The sequence below is a fragment of the Lepidochelys kempii genome, chromosome 28 (genome assembly GCF_965140265.1).
Source record: "Lepidochelys kempii isolate rLepKem1 chromosome 28, rLepKem1.hap2, whole genome shotgun sequence".
Taxonomy (NCBI): domain Eukaryota; kingdom Metazoa; phylum Chordata; order Testudines; family Cheloniidae; genus Lepidochelys; species Lepidochelys kempii.
Window position 1 is genome coordinate 5,392,542 of NC_133283.1, and position 18,262 is coordinate 5,410,803.

At 54.0% G+C, this 18,262-nt stretch overlaps 2 protein-coding genes across 2 annotated transcripts in view; one reads left to right on the forward strand and one right to left on the reverse strand.

Annotated features, from left to right (window-relative positions):
- LOC140904241 (uncharacterized) overlaps positions 1–18,262 on the reverse strand; it is a 307,623-nt gene that overhangs the window by 126,305 nt on the left and 163,056 nt on the right. The gene's annotated exons all lie outside the window — the stretch shown is intronic.
- LOC140904264 (uncharacterized) overlaps positions 4,284–18,262 on the forward strand; it is a 52,481-nt gene continuing 38,502 nt past the window's right edge. Inside the window, 5 exon segments of the mRNA XM_073326759.1 lie at positions 4,284–4,340; positions 5,171–5,260; positions 7,799–11,747; positions 15,142–15,224; positions 17,873–17,999. Coding sequence (XP_073182860.1) covers positions 11,717–11,747; positions 15,142–15,224; positions 17,873–17,999 — 241 coding nt within the window. The 5' untranslated portion in view covers positions 4,284–4,340; positions 5,171–5,260; positions 7,799–11,716.

The following is an 18,262-nucleotide window of genomic DNA, read 5'->3' on the forward strand; positions in this document are numbered from 1 at the left end:
CCCTGCCGGCCTCTTCGTCTCCCCCCATCTCTCCCCTCGCTGGCCTCTTCGTCTCCCCACATCTCCCCCCCCGCCGGCCTCTTCGTCTCCCCCTATCCCCCCCCCCGCCGGTCTCTTCGTCTCCCGCCATCTGCCCCCGCTTCCCCCCGCCGGCCTCTTCGTCTCCCCCCATTTCCCCCCCGCCGGTCTCTTCGTCTCCCCCTATCTCCCCCCCTGCCGGCCTCTTCGTCTCCCCCCATCTCTCCCCTCGCTGGCCTCTTCGTCACCCCCCATCTCCCCCGCCCGCCGGTCTCTTCGTCTCCCCCCATCTGCCCCCGTTCCCCCCCACCGGTCTCTTCGTCTCCCCCCACCTCCCCCTCCGCCGGCCTCTTCGTCTCCCCCCATTTCCCCCCCGCCGGTCTCTTCGTCTCCCCCCATCTCTCCCTGTTCCTCCCCCGCTGGTCTCTTTGTTTCCCCCATCTCCCCCCCCGCCGGCCTCTTCGTCTCCCCCCATTTCCCCCCCTGCCGGCCTCTTCGTCTCCCCCCATCTCTCCCCTCGCTGGCCTCTTCGTCTCCCCACATCTCCCCCCCCCGCCGGCCTCTTCGTCTCCCCCTATCCCCCCCCGCCGGTCTCTTCGTCTCCCCCCATCTGCCCCCATTCCCCCCCCGCCGGCCTCTTCGTCTCCCCCCATCTCCCCCCTCGCTGGCCTCTTCGTCTCCCCACATCTCCCCCCCCGCCGGCCTCTTCGTCTCCCCCTATCCCCCCGCGCCGGTCTCTTCGTCTCCCCCCATCTGCCCCCGTTCCCCCCCGCCGGCCTCTTCGTCTCCCCCCATCTCCCCCCCCGCCGGCCTCTTCGTCTCCCCCCATCTCCCCCCCCGCCGGCCTCTTCGTCTCCCCCTATCTCCCCCCCTGCCGGCCTCTTCGTCTCCCCCCATCTCTCCCCTCGCTGGCCTCTTCGTCTCCCCACATCTCCCCCCCCGCCGGCCTCTTCGTCTCCCCCTATCCCCCCCCCGCCGGTCTCTTCGTCTCCCCCCATCTCTCCCTGTTCCTCCCCCGCTGGTCTCTTTGTTTCCCCCATCTCCCCCCCCGCCGGCCTCTTCGTCTCCCCCCATTTCCCCCCCGCCGGTCTCTTCGTCTCCCCCCATCTCTCCCCTCGCTGGCCTCTTCGTCTCCCCACATCTCCCCCCCCCGCCGGCCTCTTCGTCTCCCCCTATCCCCCCCCGCCGGTCTCTTCGTCTCCCCCCATCTGCCCCCATTCCCCCCCGCCGGCCTCTTCGTCTCCCCCCATCTCCCCCCGCCGGTCTCTTCGTCTCCCCCCATCTGCCCCCGTTCCCCCCCGCCGGCCTCTTCGTCTCCCCCCATCTCCCCCCCCGCCAGCCTCTTCGTCTCCCCCCATTTCCCCCCCGCCGGTCTCTTCGTCTCCCCCTATCTCCCCCCCTGCCGGCCTCTTCGTCTCCCCCCATCTCTCCCCTCGCTGGCCTCTTCGTCTCCCCACATCTCCCCCCCCGCCGGCCTCTTCGTCTCCCCCATCCCCCCCCGCCGGTCTCTTCGTCTCCCGCCATCTGCCCCCGCTTCCCCCCGCCGGCCTCTTCGTCTCCCCCCATTTCCCCCCCGCCGGTCTCTTCGTCTCCCCCTATCTCCCCCCCTGCCGGCCTCTTCGTCTCCCCCCATCTCTCCCCTCGCTGGCCTCTTCGTCACCCCACATCTCCCCCCCCCGCCGGTCTCTTCGTCTCCCCCCATCTGCCCCCGTTCCCCCCCACCGGTCTCTTCGTCTCCCCCCATCTCCCCCTCCGCCGGCCTCTTCGTCTCCCCCCATTTCCCCCCCGCCGGTCTCTTCGTCTCCCCCCATCTCCCCCTCCGCCGGCCTCTTCGTCTCCCTCCATTTCCCCCCCGCCGGTCTCTTCGTCTCCCCCTATCTCCCCCCCTGCCGGCCTCTTCGTCTCCCCCCATCTCTCCCCTCGCTGGCCTCTTCGTCTCCCCACATCTCCCCCCCCCGCCGGCCTCTTCGTCTCCCCCTATCTCCCCCCCTGCCGGCCTCTTCGTCTCCCCCCATCTCTCCCCTCGCTGGCCTCTTCGTCTCCCCACATCTCCCCCCCCGCCGGCCTCTTCGTCTCCCCCTATCCCCCCCCGCCGGCCTCTTCGTCTCTCCCCATCTCCCCCCCCCGCCGGCCTCTTCGTCTCCTCCCATCTCCCCCCCTGCCGGCCTCTTCGTCTCCCCCCATCTCTCCCCTCGCTGGCCTCTTCGTCTCCCCACATCTCCCCCCCCGCCGGCCTCTTCGTCTCCCCCATCCCCCCCCGCCGGTCTCTTCGTCTCCCGCCATCTGCCCCCGCTTCCCCCCGCCGGCCTCTTCGTCTCCCCCCATTTCCCCCCCGCCGGTCTCTTCGTCTCCCCCTATCTCCCCCCCTGCCGGCCTCTTCGTCTCCCCCCATCTCTCCCCTCGCTGGCCTCTTCGTCACCCCACATCTCCCCCCCCCGCCGGTCTCTTCGTCTCCCCCCATCTGCCCCCGTTCCCCCCCACCGGTCTCTTCGTCTCCCCCCATCTCCCCCTCCGCCGGCCTCTTCGTCTCCCCCCATTTCCCCCCCGCCGGTCTCTTCGTCTCCCCCCATCTCCCCCTCCGCCGGCCTCTTCGTCTCCCTCCATTTCCCCCCCGCCGGTCTCTTCGTCTCCCCCTATCTCCCCCCCTGCCGGCCTCTTCGTCTCCCCCCATCTCTCCCCTCGCTGGCCTCTTCGTCTCCCCACATCTCCCCCCCCCGCCGGCCTCTTCGTCTCCCCCTATCTCCCCCCCTGCCGGCCTCTTCGTCTCCCCCCATCTCTCCCCTCGCTGGCCTCTTCGTCTCCCCACATCTCCCCCCCCGCCGGCCTCTTCGTCTCCCCCTATCCCCCCCCGCCGGCCTCTTCGTCTCTCCCCATCTCCCCCCCCCGCCGGCCTCTTCGTCTCCTCCCATCTCCCCCCCCGCCGGCCTCTTCGTCTCCCGCCATCTACCCCCGCTTCCCCCCGCCGGCCTCTTCGTCTCTCCCCATCTCCCCCCCCCGCCGGCCTCTTCGTCTCCCCCTATCCCCCCCCGCCGGCCTCTTCGTCTCTCCCCATCTCCCCCCCCGCCGGCCTCTTCGTCTCCCCCCATCTCCCCCCCCGCCGGCCTCTTCGTCTCCCCCCATTTCCCCCCCGCCGGTCTCTTCGTCTCCCCCTATCCCCCCCCGCCCGTCTCTTCGTCTCCCCCTATCCCCCCCCGCCGGCCTCTTCGTCTCCCCCCATCTCCCCCCCCCGCCGGCCTCTTCGTCTCCCCCCATCTCCCCCCCAGCCGGCCTCTTCGTCTCCCCCCATTTCCCCCCCGCCGGCCTCTTCGTCTCCCCCCATTTCCCCCCCGCCGGCCTCTTCGTCTCCCCCCATTTCCCCCCCGCCGGTCTCTTCGTCTCCCCCTATCTCCCCCCCGCCGGCCTCTTCGTCTCCCCCCATCTCTCCCCTCGCTGGCCTCTTCGTCTCCCCACATCTCCCCCCCCCGCCGGCCTCTTCGTCTCCCCCTATCTCCCCCCCTGCCGGCCTCTTCGTCTCCCCCCATCTCTCCCCTCGCCGGCCTCTTCGTCTCCCCACATCTCCCCCCCCCCGCCGGCCTCTTCGTCTCCCCCTATCCCCCCCCGCCGGCCTCTTCGTCTCCCCCCATCTCCCCCCCCGCCGGCCTCTTCGTCTCCCCACATCTCCCCCCCCCGCCGGCCTCTTCGTCTCTCCCCATCTCCCCCCCCGCCGGCCTCTTCGTCTCTCCCCATCTCCCCCCCCGCCGGCCTCTTCGTCTCCCCCCATTTCCCCCCCGCCGGCCTCTTCGTCTCCCCACATCTCCCCCCCGCCGGTCTCTTCGTCTCCCCCCATTTCCCCCCCGCCGGCCTCTTCGTCTCCCCCATCTCCCCCCCCGCCGGCCTCTTCGTCTCCCCCCATCTGCCCCCCCCCGGGCTGGGGGGGGCTCCGAGCTCGCTCCCTGCAGGCTCCGGCCCAGGGGCTGCCCCTCCCCCCCGGGCAGCGAGGGGTTAATGCCCGGCCCCCCCCCAGCGCAGACCCCGCGGGGGGCGGGGACAGGCTCCTGCCGGGGGGGGGGCGGGGAAGGGGTCCCCCGAGCTCCCCGCGGCCGGAGAGGGGCGGGGCCGGGAGCGGCGGGCGGGGCAAGGGGCGGGGCTGTGGAGAACCCCGCCCCCAACGGAGAAGGCGGGGCAGCGCCGCCTCACAGCCCCGCGCGCGCCGCGCTCCAACGGCCCTAACGGCCGCAACCGTCACGTGCCTCCTCCTTCCCCCCCCTCCCCCCCGCGCGCACCCTGGGTACGTCACTTCCGGGGCCCGCTGCAGCGGCGGCGGGAAGCGCGGGGCAGAGCCGGTAAGAGCCGGGCGGGGCGCCCGGCCTGGCTCCGAGCCGCACCTCGGGGGGGGGAACTGGGCCGAGACCCCCCCGCCGGGCCGGGGGCGGGGCCTGCGCTGGTTGGTCCCGGTTCGGCCTCCGTAGTGGGCGGGGGGGGGGGGGTTGAAGTGTCTCTGGTCCCTGGGAGAAGCGGGGGGGGGGGGGCACCTGCCCATCCCCCGCTGCTGCCCCCGCCCATCCCCCGCTGCTGCCCCCTTCCCTGGTCCAGGCACCGCCCCCCCCCCGGGCCCCTTCAAACTGCCCCCCCCGCGGCCCGTGTGAAGGGGGGGGGCCCACTTTGTGCCTGTCTGTGCTGGGCAGTCCCATAAAATCCCTTCAAACGGCCCCCCCTCCCCCTCCCCCATGAAATCCCCCCCCCGCCCGCTCCGGGGGGGTTTCTCGCCTCTTGTCAAAGGGGGGGTTTGTGACCCGTCCCCCCCCCCCCAACTGATGGCTAGAAAATATCCCCCAAATCCCCCCCCCCCACTTGCTCCCTCCTCGTCCGCTCGACCGGGCTGGGCCCCGAGCGTTGGGCCCCGTCCCGCCAGCGGTAACGTACGACCCCCGCCTGCGACTTCGCCCTTGCCCCCCGCGCGCCAGCCGGGGGGTGCGTTTCCCTGCCAGCGCGGCCTCTTCTCGCTCGGTCCCTCGGCCCAACGGCGACGGGAAACGCCCTCGGGTTTCCCCGCTGACCCACACCTGGCCCGCGCGGCGCAGAGGAGGTCTGGGGGGCTTGGGGGTTTTCCCCCCACTTGCCTGGCCTGGCGGCGGTGGGTTTTATTCTGTGGGTTGTGTTTTTCTACGTATAGATTGCATCGCACCATAGAAACGTAGGGCTGGCCAGGACCTCAAGACGTCAGCAAGCCCAGCTCTCTCTGCCGAGGCAGGACCAAGTGCAGGTAGATTATCTCCGACAGAGTTTTGTCCTCCCGGCTCTTAAAAACTTCCAGAGAGAGAGAGACTCCACAGCCGCCCTTGTGAGACTCTTCCAGAGCTGAGCTACCTTGGCCCTGGGGCCACCCACACAGACCTTAGGGGTGAGCAGCTCTGGAGAGAGAGAGAGGAGACCCCAGTGAGTGGGCAGCTGGGTAAATAGACGAAAGTTGGGAGGAGAAACATTGACGTGCCCAAGGTCACGCAGGCTGTCCGTGACAGAGCTAGAAAGAGATCCCAGTTCGAGTGCTGTTTGGGGTACTGAAGGTCTCTGCCACGCCGGTGTTTTAGGCACTGGTGCAAACCCTTAGTACAGACACAATTTACACTAGTGCAGTCTGATTGGCACGGGTGCACCATGTCCCAGTCGGACGGTTTGGGGTGGGGAGGGGGACAGTGACCTCACTGAGGCCTGGGGCTGGCTGAACGGTGCAGCTGGTAACGGAGGGGCAGCAGTGAGTGCTGGAGGTACGAGCCAGGAGCACAGCCCCACAGGACTGGACACTGACTTCTCCTGACCCGGGGGACACCCCCCCCCCAGCTGTGTGCAGGGACGGCAGCTGAGCTGCCCTGCCAGGACAGCCTGTGCATCCCTGGACAAACCACCTCTTCCCGCAGCCTAATACAGTGGGGTCTGGGGACCTTTCCAAGCTGAGAGTGTTGGGGCTCTGGAGTTTGCACAGTCTGTTCCTGGCTCTGTCACTGATCTGCTTGGTGACTTTGGGGAGTCCCAGCCCCTCTCTGTTTTCCTCCTACCCATTGTCTACTTGGATTGTGATTGCTTTGGGGGAAGGACTGTCCTTCTCTGTCTGTGCAGTGCCCAGCACAATGGGGGTGCTGATCTCAGTCAGGCTCTCTGCCAAGCGCAGCACAATGGGGCCCTGATCGCCGTCAGTGTATCCTCAAATCATTATTTAAAGACTTCAAATTACAAAAAAATCCACCATTTACATTAGTTTAAACCTGCAAATGACCCATGCCATGCCCCATGCTGAAGGGGAAGGGAAAAAAACCTCAACCCTCTGGGTCTCTGCCAATCTGAGTCTGTGCAAAATTCCTTCCCATCCCCAAATATGGCAATCAGTTAGACCCTGAGCATATGGGCAAGAGCCAGCAGCCAGACACCTGGGAAAGAAGTCTCTGTAGTAACTCAGAGCGCTCCCCATCTAGTGTCCCATCACCGGCCTTTGGAGATATTTGCTGCTAGCAGTCGCAGATCAGCTACATGGCATTGTAGGCAGTCCCATCGTACCATCCCCTCCATAAAGGTATTGAGCTCAGTCTGGAAACCAGTTGGTTCTTTTGCCCCCACTGCTCCCCTTGGGAGGCTGTTCCAAAACTTCACTTCGATGGTTAGAAATCTTCGCCTAATTTCAAGCCAAAACTTACTGATGGCCAGTATCCATTTGTTCTAGGGTCAACATTGGTGCTTAACCTAAATAACTCCTCTCCTTCCCTGGTATTTATCCTTGTGATGTATTTATAGAGAGCAATCCTATCTCCCCTCAGCCTTCTTTTGGTTCGGCTAAACAAGCCAAGCTCTTTGAGTCTCCTCTCATAAGGCAGGTTTTCCATTCCTCGGGTCATCCTAGTAGCTCTTCTCTGCACCAGTTCCACTTTGAATTCATCCTTCTTAAACATGGGAGACCAGAATGGCCCACAGTATTTCAGATGAGGTCTCATCAGTGCCTTGTATAACAATACTAACCCTTCCCTCTGTCTCCTGTAAATACTTCGCCTGATGCATCCTAGGACTGCATTAACCTATTTCACGTCCGCATCCCATTGGCAGCTCATAATTATCTTGTGATCAACCAATATACCTAGGTCTTTCTCCTCCTCTGTCACTTCCAACTGATAAGTCCTCAGCTTATTTGCAAAATTCTTGTTGTTAGTCCCTAAGTGCATAATTTTGCACTACTGATTTTCATCCCATTTTCTATTACTCCAGCTTTCAAGGTCATGCAGATCTTCTTGGATGATATTCCTGGCCTCCTCCATGTTAGCAATCCCTCCCAGCTTTGTGTCACGCTCCCACTTTCTGTGCCAAGGTCACTAATAAAAATATGAAATAAGATTGTTCCCAAGACTGATCTCTGAGGAACTCCACTAGTAACCTCCCTCCAGCCTGACAACTCACCGTTCACCATGACCTCTTGTAATCTCCCCTGTAACCAATTCCTTATCGACCTTTCAGTTCTCATATTATTCTCCAATTTAACGAATAGTTTCCCATGTGGAACTGTATCAGATACCTTAATGACATCCAGATAGATTAGAGCTACTGCATTTCCTTTGTCCAAAAAATTAGGTTTCTCACAGAAGGAGATCAGGTTGCTCTGGCAGGATCTACCTTTTGTAACACCATGTTTTATTTATTTACACTGCTGAAGGCTGGAAGGAACTGTTAGCAATAGGCTGAGAGTGGCCATGTGGAGGTGGGGGAAGGGATGGCAGACCGTGCGGAGGTGGGAGGGGACGCGGTGTTGGATTTTGTTTTGTAGGAGTCCATGTCTCTGCTCCCTGTGGCCGTGGTGGCTTCCGTACCAAAGCAGCATGTCAGCGGAGCAGACGCACACACCATAGCTCCATCTGGAACATGCGGCGTTCACTGCCAGACGGGATGGGCGATTTTTCAGGGGCCCAGCTTGATATGCCTGGCTGGGGTGGATCCAGTTGGACGGGGGTCTGGGGCTCTGATAGTTTGGGATGTTCCTTTTTGCATAGTCAGTTTTTTCCCTTTATTGTTTTCCTCCTGCCTGTGCCCGAGGCCACTCTCTTCTTAACTTGTTTTTGTTATTTCAGTTTCAGTTTTTAAATGAGATCTAATAATTGCAAAGCTGAATGAAAGATAAACCAAACAGAACCATTTGAATTTTGGCACATACCTGGTAGAACTACACCTCATGAGGGTACGCTGTAATTACTTGGTTACCTATAGCATTTTCTGGTGGGGTGGATGAAGCAATGTCAAAGAGCCAAAGTGCTTTTTAGGGCAAAAGGGCTTGTCAGGTGTTTGCTCTCTAGGGAGCATGCCACTGGCCAGGGCTTGCAGACTTTCAGGAGTGGGGAGCTGGATAGTATTTACTGATCTCAAAATAAAAGGTTAAGATGGCTGGTTCATAATATCCGATGAAATCTTCCAAACTATTATAGAAATAGACCCTAATGCTATTAAAGCAACATGGTATTAATACTGATTCAAAACCGAAATTAAAATAACGAGATAAACGCATGAGAACTGAACTGACACCTAATTTCCATGTCTTAATGCCTGAACTTTTGACACTCACTCACACCATCTTTTTTTTTAAAGCTATGCACCGCACACAGTCAAGTTAATGAAGGAAAGCACACCAATTATTGACTGCTTTGTGTTGCATTAGCAACTGATTAAGTACCTAATTAAAACTGTACCACTGTAAGTGGAAACGCCTCAACAGAGCTTCGCTCCAATGTGTTTAAATCTGAATGAAAAGTTTCTAAATTAAATACATGGCAGGATGGTAAACAGGGGGAAACACAGAAGTGCCTCTACCGAGTCCTGTTGACTTCTTGTCCCAACCCCCTGCATAAGTTCTGGCCTCTTGGTCAACTGAGCTCCCAGTCCCACATCAGCTGTGCCCTCTCCTAGCCTAACCCGTTTCTACTGCAGTTCTTCATCCCCCTCGTCCAGGCAGGGGGTTGGTGCTGCAGCCCCTAAGGCACCTGCATCAGTCACTGTCTCGCATGCTGGGGCTATTTAGATTTCAGGGAACAATTTATCAGCGTTACCCTCTCTGGGAGGTGGGAGAGAGGAGAGACTGAGACGGAGTTTGCTCCCCACACTCTGTAAGTCTCCATGTTACCTCATCCTCCACCCTCCCCCATGTGTCTCTGCTCATGTGTGAGAGTGTCACCTTCTGATCATAATGCCACTGGCCTCAGCAGAGCTCCCAGACAGGAGCTACATCACGATGGGGTTACGCTACTGAGAGTAAAATACATCACAGGGAGGATGTAATTATCCTCAAAGCAAGCATTTCACTTCCTAGACTGTAAAGTACTTCATTACTTAAAAATACACTTGAAAGGATTGGATTTTTATGAATAAATTGCAGTAAATGTTGACTTCACTGTACAGGTAAAATATAGAAATGCTTCTGGAGAAAGTCAAGTTTGATTTACGAATATTTACACTCTATGTTTTGCATGTGACTGTGACGAAGTGGGACTGTTCTTAATGTTTCCTCTGAATAGTGTGGGGGTGCCTCAGTTTCCCCTAGGCATTCTTAAGTATCTAGGGGGTGGAGTAAGGGTGTATGATCATTGCAGAGCCCTAGAGGGCAGGTGTGTGCAGGAGTCTGGACACAGAGAATGGCCGACACCCTGTTTCCTGGCAACTGATGGCCTGGGCCCTTCCCCCCTGCAAGGTGAGAGCTGAAGGGTTGGAGAACAAAGGAATCAGGTGACCACCTAGCCCGGGAAAGGAACAAAGCCCAGAGGAGGAGGGGCTGGAGGGAGTTTTCAGTTTGGGGCTGGCTGGGACATGGAGTGAAGGGCAGATGGGGTTGTCTGGCTCACTGGCCCCCAAAATGGACCCAGCTGAGGGGTCCTGTTCTCTGCACCTACAAGCTCTGTGTTAGACCATGTTCCTGTCGTCTAATAAACCTTCTGTTTTACTGGCTGGCTGAGAGTCACGTCTGACTGCGAAGTTGGGGTGCAGGACCCTCTGGCTTCCCCAGGAGCCCCGCCTGAGCGGACTCACTGGGGGGAAGCACACGGAGGGTCAGAGGATGCTGAATGCTCCGAGGTCAGACCCAGGAAGGTGGAAGCTGTGTGAGCTGTGTGTCCTGAAGACAGGCTGCTCACAGAAAGGCGACTACCCCAGAGTCCTGACTGGCTTCATGGGGAGCAGTTCCAGAGCATCGCCCAGGGACTCCGTGACAGTGACATTGACAATTTGTGTTTGAACAGTTACAAAGATTTGGCTTTTTAAATCTCAACATTTACTGTAATTAAATAATTGTTGTCTGACCACCCCCATAACTTCCCACAGATCTGAACATTGAAATTGTAAACATTGAAAAAAAGGCTTAAAAATAATTATCGATATCATCTATTGAAATTAAAAAAAGAAATAGACAAAATGAATTTTGCCAAACCCACTTAACAGCAATCGCAATACGCTAGGGTTGGAAATTCACAGTTAAGGCACCCAACCTTAATTCTGCCATGTAGGTCCCATGGCAGATGGCTCTGGCAGCATCAAGTGGGTCCACCACTTCTGATGAGCTATAAATATCAAAGGGACTCAGCTACTGATCCTGCAGTGAGTTTCTGCCCCTCCCTACTTTCTATAGCAGTACTTGTAAGAACAGGCCAGGGAAACATGTTAATACTTTGAACCAAAATCCAGAAGCTGCTGAGTATGCACAAGTTAAAATGAAACCAAGGCTCCGTTTCTCCAAGGACCTGGCCCCTAGTGCAAAATAATAGACACTCCCCAGAAATTTGAAATGGCCACTTCATAAGTGATAGAATCTTTTTTATCTCTTGACTTGTGGGAATTACCAATAAAAGAAAGAACCCAGTGAAGGTGATACCATGAGGGAAAGAGCTCATGTGTCTTTACAAATTGGTATAATGTAATCTGGAAATTTATACAGGAAAATGCTTTATTTGTAGCCCTATGGCGATTGCCTGTACCCTGTAGGGACCTTAATTCTGCCCAATCCCAGCTGCTTCTGTCCCGCTCCATACCCCCAAATCTCTTCATCCCTCCAACTATCAGCTGCCAGTTTTCCCTCCTGCTACCCCTTCCTCACTGGCAGAGAAACTCTAAGCTCTATCCCCTTCTCTTGGCCTCTGAAAGTTGCCTTGCCCAGGGCTTTGCAGCCTGTGTGAAAGCTCATAACTGGTCAAGTGAAACTCAGTGAAGGCCAGAGCCCCGAATGCTGCCAGCCCTCTCTTTGGGGCTGGAGGTGCTCCACAGACTGTTCCCTTCCCAGGGTGGACCCCTTCTGAGTAGAGAAGGTCTCTCCTGTTAACTCCTGCTCCAGTCCTGGCATTGCAGGTGTGGAGGGACTGGGCCAGTCCAGACTAAAGCAGCAGTTTAACCCCTTCTGTGCCAGTGTGGAGTTTATATAGCCTTTCACAGGCACCCAGGCCCAGGGAATGGCCCCCTATCAGCCCCATGGTGGGGTGACCAACTGGCAGCATTGCCTTTGAGGGTGCTGTTCAGCTAATGGGAGGTCAAGAGCACAACAAGAGTCTTTTGTCTTTTTCAACATCCCGTAATGTTGATCTTAAATACAAAAAAGAAGCTTACAAGAAGTGGAAGATTGGACAAATGACCAGGAATGAGTATAAAAATATTGCTCGGGCATGCAGGAGTGAAATCAGGAAGGCCAAATCACACCTGGAGTTGCAGCTAGCAAGAAATGTTAAGAATAACAAGAAGGGTTTCTTCAGGTATGTTGGCAACAAGAAGAAAGTCAAGGAAAGTACGGGCCCCTTACTGAATGAGGGAGGCAACCTAGTGACAGAGGATGTGGAAAAAGCTAATGTACTCAATGCTTTTTTTGCTTCTGTATTCACAAACAAGGTCAGCTCCCAGACTACTGCACTGGGCAGCACAGCATGGGGAGGAGGTGACCAGCCCTCTGTGGAAAAAGAAGTAGTTCGGGACTATTTAGAAAAGCTGGACGTGCACAAGTCCGTTGGGCCGGATGTGTTGCATCCGAGAGTGCTAAAGGAGTTGGCGGATGTGATTGCAGAGCCATTGGCCATTATCTTTGAAAACTCATGGTGATTGGGGGAGGTCCCGGACGACTGGAAAAAGGCTAATGTAGTGCCCATCTTTAAAAAAGGGAAGAAGGAGGATCCTGGGAACTACAGGCCAGTCAGCCTCATCTCAGTCCCTGGAAAAATCATGGAGCAGGTCCTCAAGGAATCAATTCTGAAGCACTTAGAGGAGAGGAAAGTAATCCGGAACAGTCAGCATGGATTCACCATGGGCAAGTCATGTCTGACTAATTGCCTTCTGTGATGAGATAACTGGCTTTGTGGATGAAGGGGAAGCAGTGGACGTGTTGTTCCTTGACTTTAGCAAAGCTTTTGACATGGTCTCCCACAGTATTCTTGACAGCAAGTTAAAGAAGTGTGGGCTGGATGAATGGACTATAAGGTGGATAGAAAGCTGGCTAGATTGTCTGGCTCAACGGGTAGTGATCAATGGCTCCATGTCTAGTTGGCAGCCGTATCAAGTGGAATGCCCCAAGGGTCAGACCTGGGGCCGGTTTTGTTCAATATCTTCATAAATGATCTGGAGGATGGTGTGGATTGCACCCTCAGCAAGTTTGCAGATGACACTAAACTGGGAGGAGAGGTAGATACGCTGGAGGGCAGGGACAGGATACAGAGAGACCTAGACAAATTGGAGGATTGGGCCAAAAGAAATCTGATGAAGTTCAACAAGGACAAGTGTAGAGTCCTGCACTTAGGATGGAAGAATCCCATGCACCGCTACAGACTAGGGACCGAATGGCTCGGCAGCAGTTCTGCAGAAAAGGACCTAGGGGTTACAGTGGACAAGAAGCTGGATATGAGTCAACAGTGTGCCCTTGTTGCCAAGAAGGCAAATGGCATTTTGGGATGTATAAGTAGGGGCACAGCGAGCAGATCGAGGGACGTGATCGTTCCCCTCTATTCGACACTGTTGAGGCCTCATCTGGAGTACTGTGTCCAGTTTTGGGCCCCACACGACAAGAAGGATGTGGAAAAATTGGAAAGAGTCCAGCGGAGGGCAACAAAAATGATGAGGGGACTGGAACACATGACTTATGAGGAGAGGCTGAGGGAACTGGGGATGTTTAGTCTACGGAAGAGAAGAATGAGGGGGGATTTGATAGCTGCTTTCAACTCCCTGAAAGGGGGTTCCAAAAAGAGGATGGCTCTAGACTGTTCTCAATGGTAGCAGATGACAGAACAAGGAGTAATGGTTTCAAGTTGCAGCAGGGGAGATTTAGGTTGGATATTAGGAAAAACTTTTTCACTAGGAGGGTGGTGAAACACTGGAATGCGTTACCTAGGGAGGTGGTGGAATCTCCTTCCTTAGAAGTTTTTAAGGTCAGGCGTGACAAAGCCCTGGTTGGGATGATTTAATTGGGGATTGGTCCTGCTTTGAGCAGGGGGTTGGACTAGATGACCTCCTGAGGTCCCTTCCAACCCTGATATTCTATGATTCTATGATAATAGTCTATCTGGTGTTGATGGACCTTTCCTGCCAGGCAGGATGTAATTCATTCTGTTGCCAAACAGCCCTTCACCTAGGTAAAGTCTCTCTCCTGTCTGGTGATTTACAGAGCCACAGAGGCTCGAAGTGCAGCTAGTCAGATATTAATCCAGGTAGCAACTCACAAGCATTCAATAAAGTCTAAACACTAAACACATTCTTATAATTCTCATACCTGTTTTAACAATACTAACACAGGTGAGCCAGACAGATTCCAGCTCTGCATTTGTCCATGCTCATTTAAGACATGGGGGCTTTTGCAAGAGCTAAAACCTCATCTGCCATTGTCACAGGCAGAATGGGCAGGGATGGTGTCTCTAGCCTCTGTTTGCCAGAAGCTGGGAATGGGTGACAGGGGATGGACGCTTGATGATTCCCTGTTCTGTTCATTCCCTCTGAAGCACCTGGCATTGGGCACTGAGCTAGATGGACCATTGTTCTGACGCAGTGGGCTGTTCTTATGTTCACAGTCTCTATCCGAAGTATCTACTCATTTGGACTCACTGGGGAACCACAGAAAGAAACAAAGTGTGCTGAGGCAAGAAGGCCCAGTCTCAGAGCCCCTGGGGTCACGCCTGCCAAAAGCTAAAACTAGGCCCATCCCATGAAAGGGGGCACTCCCAGGAGAGACTGTATAAAGGCTGGAGCATCAAACAACTTTGTAAACCTGAGACAGCTGCCTTGGGGACAATGACGGGAAGAATCCCCCAAAGGGACTCCTTTGATTCTGCTGTTCTCTGGCCTTTGGTTCATAGAACTGGAAGGGACCTTGAGAGGTCCCTCTAGTCCAGTCCCCTGCACTCAAGGCAGGACTAAATATTATCTAGACCATCCCTGACAGGTGTTTGTCCAGCCTGCTCTTAAAAATCTCCAATGATGGCGATTCCACAACCTCCCTCGGCAACTTATTCCAGTGCTTAACCACACTGATAGTTAGGAAGTTTTTCCTAATGTCCAACCTAAGCCATCCTTGCTGCAGTTTAAGCCCATTGCTTAATTATTACTTCTTGTGTCTTGCTTACAATACTCCTCGTAATACATCCAAGAATGATATTTGCTTTTTTTTGCAACAGTGTTACACTGTTAACTTATATTTAGCTTGTGATCCATTTTGACCCCCCCAGATCCCTTTCTGCAGTACTCCTTTCTAGGCAGTTGTTTCCCATTTTGTATCTGTGCAACTGATTGTTCCTTCCTAAGTGGAGTACTTTACATTTGTCCTTATTGAATTTCATCCTATTTATGTCAGACCATTTCTCCAGTTTGTCCAGATCATTTTGAATTTTAATCCTATCCTCCAAAGCACTTGTAGCTCCTCCCAGCTTGGTATTCTCTGCAAACTGGATAAGTGTAACAGAGAGTCTCTGATACTGGGAGGGTTTCACCATGTCTCAGGGTTACATCCTGGTGGGAGGGAGCTAGGCCAGTACTGGAATAAGGTCACTCTGTGCTTCACAGTGTGGCAGAACCTAGAATGTCCATTAGCAGGGAAAAATCCTGGGGGGAATTGTCTTGTGGAATGGACAAAAGCCCCACCTGAATTATCTCACGTTGCCCTTCTCGCCCTGGCAGGCTACAGAATAACGTCCATGTTTCGCTCCAGATCATCCCATCCTCCCAGGGGGAAGGAAATGGCTGCAATGGAGCTGGCTCAGGTAAGCAATTATCAGGGAGCTGGTGGTGGGCTCCGCTTTGAGGGAGCGGAGCAGTACAGGCAAAAGAGGGTGGGAGCTGCTAGAGATGGTGGGAGGCAGGAAATATCTAGCGTGGGAAAAGGGAGGGGACAGGTTGTGACATACCTGCTGAGAGTTGTGTAATCTAGGGTGTGATGAGTTGTCACCCCGGGATGCAGTCTGGGGGGCTTCTGGGAACTGCTGTGCCCTCTAACCCTCAAGCTGGGCTGGCCCTTCTCACACTGCATTCTGGAGATTCAGCCAGCCTCTCCAGGCCCTCTTATCCCAATATGACAGCAGATGGCGCCATGCATCCAACTAAGCTACCTGAGTGCTTTACCTAAGCCACTCAAGGACAGATAGAAGACATCAGCCAATTTCCCAGCTCCCCAACCTTGCACACCTGCTGTAGTATAAATCCAGAATTATACCGTCTTATAGTGCACAGGGATCTCTATAATGTAAGCTCATTAATATAGTTTGCCTTTCCCTCAATATGGGGTAGATATGCACAACAAGCTTGTGCTAACCAAGCTGAGATTTTCCCCAGACACTTCACTCAAAATACACTGGTTAAGATAAAGCATAAAACAAGTTTATTAACTACAGAAAGATAGATTTTACGTGATAGCAAACAGATCAAAGCAGATTACTTAGCAAATAACCAAAAACTCAGACTAAGTCTAACATACCAGATGGATAGAATTTGAATTAGGAATTTCTCACCCTGACTAATGATAGAAGCAGTCCACCAAGTTTCCATACACAAGCTAGAAATCCCTTTGAACTGGGGGAAGTGCTGATCCTAGGGTAGTCTTTGTTCCTCAGGTGTGTCCAGTAGTTCTCTTGTGTGGGGAATGAGGCTAAGAGATGATGTCACACCGCACCTTATGTAGCTTTTCCATATGGCAGGACCCCTTTGTTCCAAACTCAGTTCCCAGTCCAGTTAGTGGAAAAATACACGTACCAAAATGGAGTCCAGTGTCATGTGGTCTGGTCACATCCCTGCTGAGTCATAGTAGCCATAACTCATAGACTGGCTGAAACATTCACAGGAGGGCTAAACTCTTCCACGGTCCATTGTCTTTGTTGATGATCCATCAGCACTGTCTGGCTTCGTCACTGTTGTACCTGAAAGGCTAGTTGTGGGTGTTACCCCGAGTAAGAACATTTAAAATACAAATACATAGTCAATGTCCATAACTTCAGATACAAACATGATCCATGCACACAAATAGGATAATCATATTCAGCAAATCATAACTTTTCCAATGACACCGCACATGATGCATCTTGCACAAAATACATCATAATTATGTCCTAATCATTTTATAATCATACCACTATGCTGAAAGTGGGGTGTAGTGTCAGGGCCTGATTTCAAAGCACTGGAGTTGGGAATGGAACTTCCCCTCTTTGTGGAACAGGAAATAACCCTCCAGCCAGAGCTGGGAAAACTTCCCAGACTCCCAGTGCTGGAGCCTGAATCTACCGACAGTTCATTAGTTCCTGCCCCTCCCCCCCAATATTTGTGGCAACTGCAGACTTTATCAGTGATGATTTTATATTCTCTTCCAGGTCATTAATAAGAATGTTAAATAGCACAGAGCCAAGAACCAATCCTTGTGGGAACCCCCTAGGAAGAAATCCACTCGACCATGGTTCCCCATTTACAATCACAGTTTTTAATCTATTTAATGTATGCTGTGTTTCCATATTCGCTGCTCCATTAACTTGCCCAGTATCGATGTCAGACTAACACTCTTGTAATTAGCTGGGTCATCTCTTTTACATGTTTTAAATATTGGCAGAGCATTAGCTTTATTCTAGTCTTCTGGAATTTTCCCAGTGTTCCAAGTCCTAATTAAAATCAACATTAACAGTCCACCACGCTCCTCCACCAGGTCTTTTAAAACTCTTGGATACAAGTTATCTGGACCTGCTGATTTAAACACGTCTAACTGTAATACCTGCTGTTTACCTTCCTCGTGAGTTATTGTTGGAATGGAACGACTGTCATCGTCAAGATCTTATGATATGAGTACCTCATCTGTTTTTCTCCAAATCCAGGAGAGAAATATTTATTGAACACTTTTACCTCTTCTGCATTATTTTTGATAATTCTACCATTTCCATCTAGTAATTTTACCACTACCATTGTTAGGGATTAATTTTGTACTTAATATACTTTTAAAATCTTCCTTCTTATTTTCATTAATTGGTCATTGTTTTCTGATAGCTTCCCTTACCAATTTTCTACAGTTCTGACCTTGTAACTTTTATTCTTTACTATTGACTTCCCCTTTCTTCCATATATTTTATTGGGAGAGTGTTGGGATTCCTACCAGGGAGCCACCAGCAGGGTCCAGAGACAGCACCATCTCCTATATCAAGCTCTGGTTAGTAGGTATGTGATAAATGTGAAGACCCTGCCTCCATCTGTCAGCTGGGAGACACAAAGTTTCTCTCTTTCTACCCTCTTATGCTTCCTGGTGCTCTAAGCAAGGTGTTGTGGGGCTCTGTTAACATGTGCCTCCCGGAGCTTCCATTTACCTGGTGCTGCTGTTCTGTGAATAGTGGGGCTGTGACTGGGGCAGCAGGTACTGAGTGTTTGACTCTTTCTCTTTCAGGGGCCGGTGACTTTTGAAGAGGTGGCTGTGTATTTCACCAGGGAAGAATGGGCTCTGCTGGACCCTGTTCAGAGAGCCCTCTACTGGGATGTCATGCAGGAGAACTATGAGACAGTGGTCTTGCTGGGTAAGGAGTCTTGTCCCCTCGGTTATTAGAAGCTGTGGGATCTCTAAAGAACCTGAGTAGTAATAACTTTATACCTTTATTCATCATACAAGTTTTGACATGTTTCCTTGGTCCCCTTTGTTTTGCCTGATCTCCCATCCACTAGAATAATTTTTGGATATGTGCCTTTTTGGTGTCAGCATTCATTTTAAAAGTGCATATAATGTATCCTTATTGGCTACATTGATAACTGTAGCTTTCATGCCTTTTCCTCATTTTAAGAG